At 45.0% G+C, this 12255-nt stretch overlaps 1 protein-coding gene across 1 annotated transcript in view; it reads left to right on the top strand.

Annotated features, from left to right (window-relative positions):
• Positions 1-12255, top strand: part of smarca2 (SWI/SNF related BAF chromatin remodeling complex subunit ATPase 2) — a 59147-nt gene that overhangs the window by 18155 nt on the left and 28737 nt on the right. Inside the window, exons 13-18 of the mRNA XM_026188496.1 lie at positions 3978-4035; positions 4198-4295; positions 4636-4783; positions 8704-8867; positions 11190-11256; positions 11369-11479. Of these exons, the coding sequence (XP_026044281.1) occupies positions 3978-4035; positions 4198-4295; positions 4636-4783; positions 8704-8867; positions 11190-11256; positions 11369-11479 (646 nt within the window). The remainder of the gene's footprint in view (positions 1-3977; positions 4036-4197; positions 4296-4635; positions 4784-8703; positions 8868-11189; positions 11257-11368; positions 11480-12255) is intronic.

The raw sequence follows: 12255 nt of genomic DNA, 5'->3' as shown, positions 1-12255 counted from the left end.
GGTCTGGAAATATGCTCTCTTTCCAGCCGCGCACGGTTGTCAGAGCACAGAGTGGCCGCGTTTCATCGCTGCCTCGCTCAATTTCAGCTGGGACGCAGACTGCGTTTCCAGACGATATTGCGCTTGTTGGGCATGATGGCATCTATGATCGCCGTAGTGCCGCTTGGGCTGTTGAAAATGAGAGCGTTTCAACGCTGGACTCTCTCTCACCGTTTGTGTGCTTCGCGTCACCTCCGGAGGAGGCTGCCGGTAACTGCGTCTTGCATGCTAGCTCTCCGTCCTTGGAGGGAGCCCGGGCTACTGCACCAGGGCTCTCGGATTGGGAGGGTGTTGTTTCGCAAGGTGGTGTCCACAGATGCTTCCCTAAGTGGGTGGGGAGCGCTGTGCGAGGGTGCGTCAGTGAGAGGGATCTGGTCCGCGGCTCAGCGCCAGCTGCACATCAACCACTTAGAGCTGTTGGCAGTGTTCTTAGCTCTAAAGCGTTTCCGTCCAGTCCTGCAGGGCCAGCATGTCTTAGTCAGGACGGACAATTCAACAGTGGTGTCTTATATAAACAGGCAGGGAGGAACACGCTCTCTTCCCCTGTTGCAGCTGTCTCGCTCTCTGCTGTTATGGTGCAGTGTTCATTTTCTGACTCTAAGAGCCACCCATGTCCCGGGCCACCTGAACCTGGGGCCGGACCTTCTCTCCAGGGGGGGTCCTCTGGTGAGAGAATGGAGGTTACACCCTTCAATAGTGGCTCAGATTTGGGATCTATTTGGCGAGGCGCAAATAGATCTTTTTGCTTCCAGGGTGAATGCTCACTGCCCCCTGTACTTCTCCATAATCGACCACGATGCACCCTTGGGCTTGGACGCGCTAGCGCACCAATGGCCAGACGTGCTCCTGTATGCATTTCCCCCAGTGGAAATGATATCTCCAATTCTGGAGAGGGTGCGTCGGCATTCCCTCTCTCTGATCCTGGTGGCCCCTTGGTGGCCCGCGAAGTCGTGGTATGCAGAAATAATCAGCCTGCTTGCAGCAAGTCCTTGGCAGCTTCCTCTCCGCAGGGATCTCCTCTCTCAGGCGGGGGGGGAAGTGTTTCATCCGCGCCCGGATCTGTGGCACCTTCATGCTTACCTGCTGAGAGGTTAAACTTGGTTGCTAAGGGTCTGCCACCTAGTGTGGTAGCGACGATTCAGAGCGCCAGGGCCTCGTCTACTAGAGGCTTGTACGCTTACAAATGGCGAGCCTTCGAGCGATGGTGCCAGGACCGCCACACTCTCCCATTTCAGTGCTCTATTGTGGATGTTTTGACATTCCTGCAGGAGCTGTTGGATAAAGGCCTTTCGTTTTCAACGATCAAGGTTTATTTAGCGGCTATATCTGCTTGTCATATCGGTTTTGACGGGGTGACACCAGGTGCGCATCCCCTCGCCGTGCGTTTTCTGAAAGGGGTTCGCCGGCTGAGGCCCGTGCTTAAGTCCAGTGTCCCGGCTTGGGACTTGTCTTTGGTGCTGGAGGCCCTTTGTGGCCCTCCGTTTGAACCCGTTGAGTCGGTAGATATGAAACTTCTTTCGTATAAGACCGCATTACTTCTCGCTTTGGCCTCGGCGAAGCGAGTGGGGGACCTTCATGCGCTGTCTGTGCATCCTGCCTGCACACAGTTTTCTCCTGATGGCCGCAAGGTCGTATTGCGTCCGAATGCCGCCTATCTTCCCAAGGTCATGCCTGCATCTTATAGTTCAATGGAGTTTGAGTTGCTGAGCTTTTGCTCCCCTCCTTTTGAATCTGAGGAGCAGAGGAGGGTGCATTCTCTTTGTCCGGTGCGTGCGCTACGCACCTACATTGAGCGCACTCGGGATGTGCGTTTGTGTGACCAGTTGTTTGTCTGCTTCGCTAATCCGAATAGAGGTAGAGCTCTGTCCAGACAGAGGCTGTCCCACTGGATTGTGGAAGCTATCTCGCTGGCATACAGCACCGGAGGTTTTGCGTTGCCCCACGGGGTGGGAGCTCATTCCACCAGGGGGATGGCGACCTCATGGGCTCTTTTTAGAGGGGTGCCTGTGGCTGATATTTGTGCAGCGGCTAATTGGGCGTCGCCGCACACTTTTGTGCGGTTTTATCGGTTGGACGTTACAGCCCCTTCGGTGGCTCATGCTGTCCTTTCTGCTGGGTCTACCACTCACTAAGGATGTGGTGGTCCCGTTCCGGTTCGGTGGCTGCTCTGCGGGGCGTGTATATAGGTCCCATACTTATGTGTTGTACCGAGTGAATCGACTGAAAGGGAACGATTAGTTATGTCTATAACTTCTGTTCCCTGAAGGAGAGGAACGAGGTACAACACAGGGTGGCCCCACTGAGCAGTTGGCTCGGTGAAGAGCGGCTATCGAACTGAGGGATGACGGTGATGGCAGCGGCTATATGTGCGGGCGGGGCCTTGCGCGTGTCATCACACGTCATCTGCCGTAAAGGCGTGAATAAAGGTTTCTTCAGCCAGGACACGCGAGGGCGTGATATCCCATACTTATGTGTTGTACCTCGTTCCTCTCCTTCAGGGAACAGAAGTTATAGACATCCACAATCGTTTCTCAGTGGAGCAATATGTAGCTATTCCACCTGACACTGTGTCCATGAAAACACATCAAACTACACTCGCTGTGTTCCCTCACAGGTCACAGCACACAGAGTCCACGGCTGTATCCCAATTCAGGGTCTGCAGCCTTAACGGTCCACAGGGGCCGCGCACTCAAAGACCGCTAAGGCCGGAAGTGCGAGGCTTGTGAGATGGGACGGTCTAGCCTCCGTCGCGCTGCCCAGGTTGCCTAGCAACCATGATACTAACAGCTGGAAACGTGTCATACAGCTGTGTTTGACAGAAATGAAGGGGAACATATTTTGTTCATTTGTTTGTTTGTTTCTACATGAGCTTTGATCATTCTCTGTGAGATTAAGCTCAGCTATTGAACGGCGTATATTTTAAAGTAAAGGCTTTAAAACCAAGTTAGTACAAACGTCACTAATGTCACATGTCTTTGCCGACATGTGGCCAACAGAAATGTTTTCATGTTCTTCGTTATTAAACATTTGCACATAAATAAGTGACATGATATTCAATACTTACTTAAAGTTTACTCTTCGGGCGCCCCTCATCCACCGTTTTTTTCTGCAAAATTATCCACACCCACCGCCGCGCTATGCATTCTGGGATATGTTGGGCCACGAAGTCTACACCGCCACAGCCTTAAAATTCAGGGAAATGAAGGACGCATTTGAGGACCGCATTTCGAGCAGCCTTCGAATTGGGACAGCCTTCGGCGCGTCGCTGTGACGTAATCGGCCTTAAAATGCGGCCTTTAAGGCTGCAGACCCTGAATTGGGATACAGCCCCTGTTATCACTAAAGCACCCGTCGTTTTCTCCGTAGCACCTCCAGGATTGCAGGTGTCGCTCTGTGCAGCAGAACCGTGAGCACGATCAGGTGGAAAAGATTCGTCATTGCCAAGAACACCAAGAGAAGAAAATCCAGTTTGACTTTACACAACTTTAAAACAAAAAGCAGCAGTTTCATCTTCAGTGAAATTATACTGAGCCAGAAAAATCGTTAAAATTAAAAAACACAAAAGAGCATGAGCTGCTGCAACAGGCAGACAGTTAACAAGGCAGAAAAAATACTGAAATAATAACATTAGCTAAAATGTTTTAGATTTTTAAATAATATTTAATAAAACTAGGAAACGTTGAAATTCTCCTTCCACACTCTGATGATATTGATAGTCTGAATATCAATATCCCTGAATCAGCGCATCTCTTTCATAGTTAAACATGTTTATAGTGTGAAACTTTTACTCGCTCTGTTTATTTATTTATAAACTCTCTTCACTATCTGGAGAGTTGTTGCTTGTTAGATAAATTCTGCTGAAGCTCGTCATTATGTTTCTGTGACGGGCACAGATGTTTTAATGAGGCTTTGTTTTTCTGTTGCTTCTTTTGAAACAGGTATGAAGTGGCCCCGCGGTCAGACAGCGAGGAGAGCGGCTCAGAGTTTGAAGAGGAGGTAGAGGATTTTCTCATTAATAAACTTTATATTGCACAAGATCCACCAGGGGGCGCTGTACACTTTATTATCCACATCAAAGTTGCTTCTTTGTTCCACCTGTGCTGCTGTTATTTTATTAAGCACGCTCACAGTCATGTGTTATCAACTTTACCTTATAAGGAGGAAGATGAGGCGTCCAAAGGAGAGACAGAGGAGAAGAAGATAATCGATCCCAATGGAGATGGAGCCACTGAGGGTGCTGCCAAGAACATCATCGAGTATTGTATTTCCTTCTGTTATCTCCCATTTACTCGCCATGTGTTGCACTGGCTAGAAAGAAGCGTTCAGTTCACATACGCTGGAAGTTGAGGGTGTAGATTGTTTTTAACAACCTGAAACCTGATTTTCCCTGCAGGAGCCTCACAAATAAACAAACCTCTGGCTGTCTTTGTATTGAATGTGGATTTCCAGAAGAGCTCAGACAGTTATTAGTCTGAGCTCCTGGGGTCAGGCCTCAGTTAGGCGCCATTAAATTAAATTTGTAAGCTGGTTCAGTTTGAGTTAGAATACTTTCAAATGCTCTCTGTCTCTGTCTCAAATGATCAAACACACATGCAGGTCAGCCAAGCAGGATGTGGATGATGAGTACAGTGTTCCTACTGGCCAAACCAGCTCCCAGTCTTACTACGGCGTGGCCCACGCTGTCATTGAGAGGGTGGAGAAGCAGTCGTCACTGTTGATCAATGGGATGCTCAAACAGTACCAGGTACACACACACGTATACAACATGTCTGCTTTTGTAGAAGCTGTCTACTCCTCCCTGTGCCTGAATCTACCAGAGGTCTCTTCCTGTTAACAGGGAGTTCCTTTTTCCACCATTGCCAGGTGCTCCTCGCAGGGCATCAGTGGATTGTTGAGTTTTTCACCCTAATATTGTATCTTTGAGGGAACTTTTTGGTCCACGAAATCCAATAACATGACAAGAATTTAATAAATGAGTCAAGCAAGTCTACATTGGTCACATTTGCGAATAGATCGAGGGAACATATAGAAACACTTGTTGTGAAGCTTCTGCTTTTTTCCAGCTTCGTGCCAAACAGTGTGTCAGATGTGTCCTTTATCCTAGGCTGGTCTAAAACGTCGTTCTTGCCTTTAACTGGTTCGACCTCATTTGTAAGCGCTACACTGGAACTTTGGCGTGACTGAGCAGGGCCTCCTAACTGTTCTTGGACAGCTTGTCCTGATTCTGGCTGAACAGTGTGGCCCAGTGCTGCCACCAGTAGACACGTCTAATTTGTCTTGAATGCCCTGTGAGGACTTGAGTTTCAGTTCAGTTCTACCGAGTCTGTGAAAAACATCTAAAGTGTCCAGCTGGAGCAACAGAGTAAGATGTTGAAAGTCTAATGAGATGGCAGAACGCTGCACAGAGATTTGCAGCGTCATGCAAAGATATCAACTCTTTCAGCAGCTATTTTATCTTCCATCAACAACTATGTGCAAAACAGACGTAATGTGGATTTCAGGTTAGAGAGCAATCCACCAGGAATGTCTGCTTGCATGTGGTTGAAATTGGAACTTCTTTCCAAATGAAAGTTGAGTCAGACCCTCTTTCAGCAGACCGGCTCCTTTCAAATCAGCGAGAACTGATTTGCAGAGCTAAACTTTGTCTAAATGTATGTCTGCATGTTCACACAGGAAGCCGCTCTCATCTCCCAGCCTGTCTCTAATGTGATGCGGTGCACATCCATGGGGCATTTTTAAGCACGCGTGGGATCTACCTGAGCATTTGATGTGTGATTTGAGAGGCATTAGACAAAGTCATGCAAACACTGAGCTTGCATGGGCAGTCAGCAACTTGATTGCAAACAGAAATCAATATGGCAGCTTGTTTGAGACCAAAACTAGTGCAGCAAAATGTATTTATAACAACATGGTAGCAATGAAGTATGCAGGTGCTGAATATGTTTTCATTTTAGATGAAAAAAGTCCAGTCTGAGTGCTTTCAGTAGTTTCCTGGTTACAATGAATGGGAGCAAACGTTGGCTGATCTGCAGAGAAGGAACATTTTAGAGACTGTAAAGTTCTCGTATAAGTTGCAAACATTGGACCACATTGGCATCCGAGCTAATACATTTGAAAAATTCAATTAAAAGCTTTGGACACCCCCCTACATGCTGTAGCTCTCACTGCAACTCAGGAGCACCGCTGCTGTCAGCTTTAAGCAGAGTTTACACGACAGCTGAAGTAACAGACTGTCTGCATACAAACAGCTTTAGCTGTAATTGGATCTTCATTCTCCAACTTTGTGCTAGTCTAAAACAAAGGGTCAGTGGATGACAGTGTGTTTAACACATAGTTTGATAAATGACTTCATTTGGCTTTTTACCCACAGAGGTTTTGATTGTGACTACAGTGACACGCGCTGGCGTTCCTTTATCTCCCCCTGGGTATTTGGACTTGATGAACTGCATCATTACTGTGTGTGTGTGTGTGTCTGTGTGTGTGCGTTTCATCAGTTTTTGTCAAGAAAACAGAGTCTTGTCATGCTTTCTGTTCTCATATATTCTAAATGCATTTTGCAGTCCATGCACGTCTATTTTTGTTGTAAATGTGAGTGAAACAGTCCAGCTGTCGAGTCTTGCAGCGCCGGCGCCAACTTCCTGCTGTGCTTTCAGTGCCACCAGTAACAGCTTCATAATCATCAAACGCTACCTTCAGCATGAAAACAGGCCACAGATGGCAAGAAAAAGTTCTTATAAATGAGTGCGATGAATCCACACCTCAAATGTTAGATACGTTTTATATTATTGATTCATGTAAACAAGCATCACGTTTCGTGGGAAAAAAGCCTCTCAGCCTCCTAGAGGTCCGAACTAAACTTAGTACCTTGATCAGAAAACTAAACTTCCTCTTTATTTCTCTTAACCTTTAACTTAAGCCTACATGTGGGACTAATAAAGATTTATCTTAATCTTAATCAGCAAATTAGGTGATAGTTAAAATAACAGCTCGAGCCTTAAATGTATTTATGTTCTTCAGTGCAGGTAAATTAGCCTCTGCTCTCTGTGATGATGTCCTAGTATATTTACTGAGGGCGTTGCCGCCCTCTGGACATGGAAACAAATCGGTTTCAGGTTTTCTGAATATTCCCGAGTCTGTGGGCAAAGAGCTGGTGACTGTCACAATCTTCGGTCATAGATAGAAGCTTTGTAAACAAACACATCTCCTGTTAGGCACATGAATGCGTCTTAGTCAAGCCTGTCTGCCTGTAGCGATGCAGACACCCTCATCTCGTCTTCAGCTGCAGCGTACATGACCGTGAGAGACATATTGGCAGAGATCTGGAACTGGCAGCTGGGTACAGCTAGCATTTGTTTTCTATCCAATCACGGTGCAGTCATCCTGTTTGTCTGATTTATGGTGTGCCAAATTTAAAATGAGATATGGCGCGCTGCTTGGGGAAAATTGGACATCCATTAATCGGATCAAACGTCTGCAGTGTCAGTATATATATAGCAAACCTAAATTCACAGAGACTATGCATTCAGTTGGGAATTTCTTTTCACAACCTTCATCTCTGCAATTAGCTCTGCCGCTGCATGTAGTGAAGTATTGTGCAGTTTATTGGTCACCTTTTCTGTTGCCACTGTCCTCCTGACCTTTCCTCAGACCGTCCTTCGCTGATTGTTTCCCCACAGAGTTATTTTTCTCCCAATGCTTTAGGATATAAAATGCTGTGGTGGCAGTAACATCAAGTTAGCCGGCAAAGCTCACAGTGAAAAATGTCAACTTAACTTCTTCTAAAGGTCTAAAGGTTTGCACGTTTACAAGTACAGAGGCAGAAGAAATGCCTTTAGATTCCATATGTTTGGCAGTTCTTTCTTTTAGGCTGTCACAGCTAAAGGCACAGCATGACATCATGGATATGTGTGTCTAGTTATGTTTAAAAACTTTAACACATGTATAATTTCTGCACTTTTCTGGATTTTTCTGGATTAAGTCTGACATGTCAGAAAAAGTCACTTGTCCCAGAATCCAAAATTCAATCAGTCAGCAATAAAAAAAAGGATCAAAGATGAGTTTCAGTGTAATCTTTTGTCGCTTTAATGTCTTTTTTTCTTCTTAATTCAACTTAATTTCACGGCGTATGTTTACCTGTCGCCATCTGCACCCCACCCGCAGTGGCTCTGTGCCCCGACAGCAGGCCCCGCCCCACAGTTTGAGAAATCAAGTGTGCTGCTCCACAGTGGGATGCTATAGAAACAAAGATTGCACCAACAAACGTACAGAGCTGGATGTTAGAAGACATTAGAAGGCCCGTAGTGCTACACAGACCATCCTCAACATGCAAGAAGCTTTTATGGGCTGCTTTAGCTTCATCACCTGATTGTTAGGACTGCCCTACGATAGGATAAACACAGTAGTGCAAGGATGCATTTACTTGACTTGTTGCAGGTGCCTGTGATTGCCTCCATATCTGCTTTTATTATTCACAGCAGCCAAGGAGAGCTCCATTATTCATGTTGGAATATAGATGATTGTAAACTCTGGACATTATTAATTGTATTGTCTTTTTAACATCTAGTTAGACGTGAATTTCTCCTTTTTCTTCGTCTTCACCGTTTTATCGTTTGTGTGTTTTGTGTGCACACAGAGCACGCTCATGCTTTCCTCTCTGTGTTTTAGATTCAGGGGCTCGAGTGGATGGTGTCCTTGTACAACAACAATCTCAACGGCATCTTGGCTGATGAAATGGGGCTCGGCAAAACCATCCAAACCATCGCCCTTATCACCTACCTGATGGAGCACAAGAGGCTCAATGGTCCCTTTGTCATCATCGTTCCTCTCTCGTTAGTACTTCTCTTCCAGTATCAATCGTGGCTCTTATCTCGCAATGTCATGACACCCTAAAATCTAACATTATTAGAGTCACCTTTGAAAAGAACTTCAAATGATAATCATTCGTGTGAAGGCTTTCTTTTTGTTCGTGTATTAGCAGCACTACACGTAAACTACCCTGAAGGTCCTTATGAGTGCTCCCTCACTCCCTTCCTGTCCTTTTAGCTATTTCCATCGGTGCCAGGAACCTGTTTAAAAGGCATAGGCTATATTTTATCAGCTTCAGCCTTGTTACATGGACTCAGCATCCATTTGAAAAAGCACAAACAGCTTTTCAGCATGACTGCACCTGGAATTAAGGGGCGCTGTAATAAGAAAAAAATGTGTGTTTTTATATCTTTCTAATAGATTTGTGTTCTCCACGCGCCCCTGTAGACTCACAGTGAAATAGCCTGAGCAGTACGCGGGCTGTAATGGAAAGCAGGAGAGTTGGTGTTTGCGCAAGTGTCAGGTGTTCACATCCATCTCACTGTGATAAGTCCAAATTCATGCTTCGTAATTATTCTAACAATATCAAGTACAGTGCATACTAAACAGGGTACGAGAATACTACTGCAGATATTTTTCACTTTGCAGTGTGGAAAGGGTCCAGCTGCTCACAGCTGCATTAAAAATGCATTGTGCACGAAGGTGCTTATTGTTATTGAAGTTAAATTGGTCTTCTTAGGCCACTTCCTGTTAGTATGAGGCGGATGGAGGCACGGACAGACACTCACACATACGTCTTTCAGGTCTCGCTTCTCTTCTGAATTGTGGAGCTGCTGGTTTGCTTTGCCTGTGATAATTGAGGCAAGGTGCAGAGAAAAGTTCAGCCAATCAAATTGCATTTATTCAGATACGTCAGTGCAGCTGCTTGGCACTCAGATTGTGTTATTGAAATAACCTGAGAGAGTACGCTAGGGACGGGTGCAGCTCGTCATTCAACATTTAAACTGCAGGAGAAATGAATCATTGCTCTGAGTAATCAGAACATCTCATGTAGCCAAAGCAGTGAAGTTCATGCTAACTGCTAATGGAAGCTTGCCCTGTGGGAGAGATACCACCTGGATATGACATTACTGCTCTAGAGACTGCAGCAGGACAGAGGCATTACATCATCAATAACGTTTATGTGACCCTGCACGCCCCTCAAACCACACGGTGTTCTGGTTATGGCTTTCTTTTCTTTACTGTGCTTTCACAGTACTTTTTGGGTTTAGCACAGTCTTCGGTCCAATCAATCAGCTTGTCACCAGCTCCCGGCGTCACTAAAAAGGGAGAGACCTGATTACGCCTGCTGCACCACCGCTCCCCTGCTGCAGAGCCAAAGACATCACCTCTGCCACAGTTTAGTTTTTTAACCTGCTAAAACAGCACAGGAGGATAATTAGCATGTCTGAGTGTGTTTTTGGCCCGAATAAAGATGCTGAATTTTAGTACAAGGCCGTGTGTGCATCTCATTATAGGGTCAAAGGAGCCAAATTATTTGATGGCAGTTTTAATGATGAGTAGAGAGGCTTGTATTTATTTCATGTGTGGGGCCGCTCACACAGTCCTCACGAACACTTTATAACTGTGCAACATTAAGGCTAGAAACAACCCATAATGCATTGTTGTCCATTACAAAATAATATCTGATAATGTGAATAACTGATGACTTTACGGGGTGTGGTCGAAATAAACTGTTTTCAGAGTGTGGGAATATGTCCGATTACTGATCCAGCTTCATGAAGTGTGTGATTCCCCTCATTGTTTTTCACTTACAAACAGCAGGAAACCAGCGTGCTGTTGTTCAAGGGTGAAAATTCAAAGTGGTTTAAGGCTGATGAAAGTGTGCTCCTTGTGCAGAGTGCAGGAAAACACTCGGCTTTTTAATTGTTATTCCTTTTAATGTTGGTTTCTAACTGCAGGTGTTGGAAGATTAGAGTGAACAATGGTTGTGTTTTTAGAAGCAAGCCTATTTTTTAATGATTAATGAGCAGAGCACTTTTTCTTTCTAAGTGATGGAAGCTGAGCGGAGGCTTAATTCGCTGCTCAAGGCCACTGTGTGTAATGTGCTCTTGAATATGCATAGTGTGCAAATATGGAGTAAAGCCTAAAACTGTCTGTTTTTTAGCACACAGCAGTTTGTGCCAGTGTGCCACTGAGCAAGAGCTCATCTCGTCTCTGCTTTTGTGCATTTTCATGGTTTCTTTGGTTGTTTTTGTAAATGAAGTGTTGATGAATCTGTCGTCTTTGAAGACTCTGCCTTTACTGCTAAAAACATTCTGACCACATTTAAATGCTGTTTTCAGGACCTTGTCTAACTGGGTCTATGAGCTTGACAAATGGGCTCCGTCTGTGGTTAAGATTGCTTACAAGGTGAGACAAATCTCTGTTTTTTAGTCTAGTCTCTTTTTTCACATCACAGATGTTCAGATTTTCTGCTTTTTACGACAGAACGTTGTCTCTTCTTTGTCTCTCCACATATTAGGGCACCCCTGCTTTGCGTCGTGGGCTGGTGCCTCAGCTCCGCAGCGGGAAGTTCAACGTCTTGCTGACCACCTATGAATACATCATCAAAGACAAGCATATACTGGCTAAGGTGAAAAGGATCAAACCTCTTTCTTCTATCTGTAATCTGCTTCCTAACGTGAACCCTGTTGCAGCAGCTCCATCACAAATATCCACAAAATGAGCAAAAGGAAATTATGGTGAGCTTCCATCCACCGCTGCTGCCGAAGCTCAAATCAGCAAAAAGTCTGGAAAAGCGACAGAACTGTGATTGTTGTTTGTTTCATGCAGTAATTTGAGAGATGTTTCCTCACTTTGCTTTTCATCTCTTCAGTTGAATAAGTCATGCATCGTGCATTATTCACTGACTCGCTTTTGCACTTTGTACATTTTGTTGTTTTTAATGAACAAACTTTTCATCTTCAGCTAAAATTCAGATTTTTGTTTTTCTCACTCGAGGCTTTTTAAAGGTTAAATATGTGCATCTGGCAGTAATTGTATTTTATTAACATAAAAGTTTTGCAATAACACCAAGTTTTATTACTTGTGATGAACAAACCTGACTCCTGTGTGAAATGTAACTAGAACACAGGGATGTGCAAATCTTACAAAACTGTATTTTATTCACAACAAAACACAGAAAACACATCAAATGTTTAAACAGAGTGAAATAATTGTTCATTTTGTATCTGATGGCAGCAATATGTCTCCAAAACAACAGTTTGCCACTGTGCAGCATCCTCTCTTATTTTAACATCAGCCCACATCATCAAACATCTGGAGCTGAGGAGCGCAGCAGCTGGAGGAAAGCTTCCGGCCTTTTGTTGCTCCCACTCGGACTGTTTTTCAGATGTTGCTGCCATCAAA

Source organism: Astatotilapia calliptera, chromosome 12, assembly GCF_900246225.1.
Source record: "Astatotilapia calliptera chromosome 12, fAstCal1.2, whole genome shotgun sequence".
NCBI classification, from domain to species: domain Eukaryota; kingdom Metazoa; phylum Chordata; class Actinopteri; order Cichliformes; family Cichlidae; genus Astatotilapia; species Astatotilapia calliptera.
This window is presented reverse-complemented; position numbering and strand designations above follow the sequence as displayed.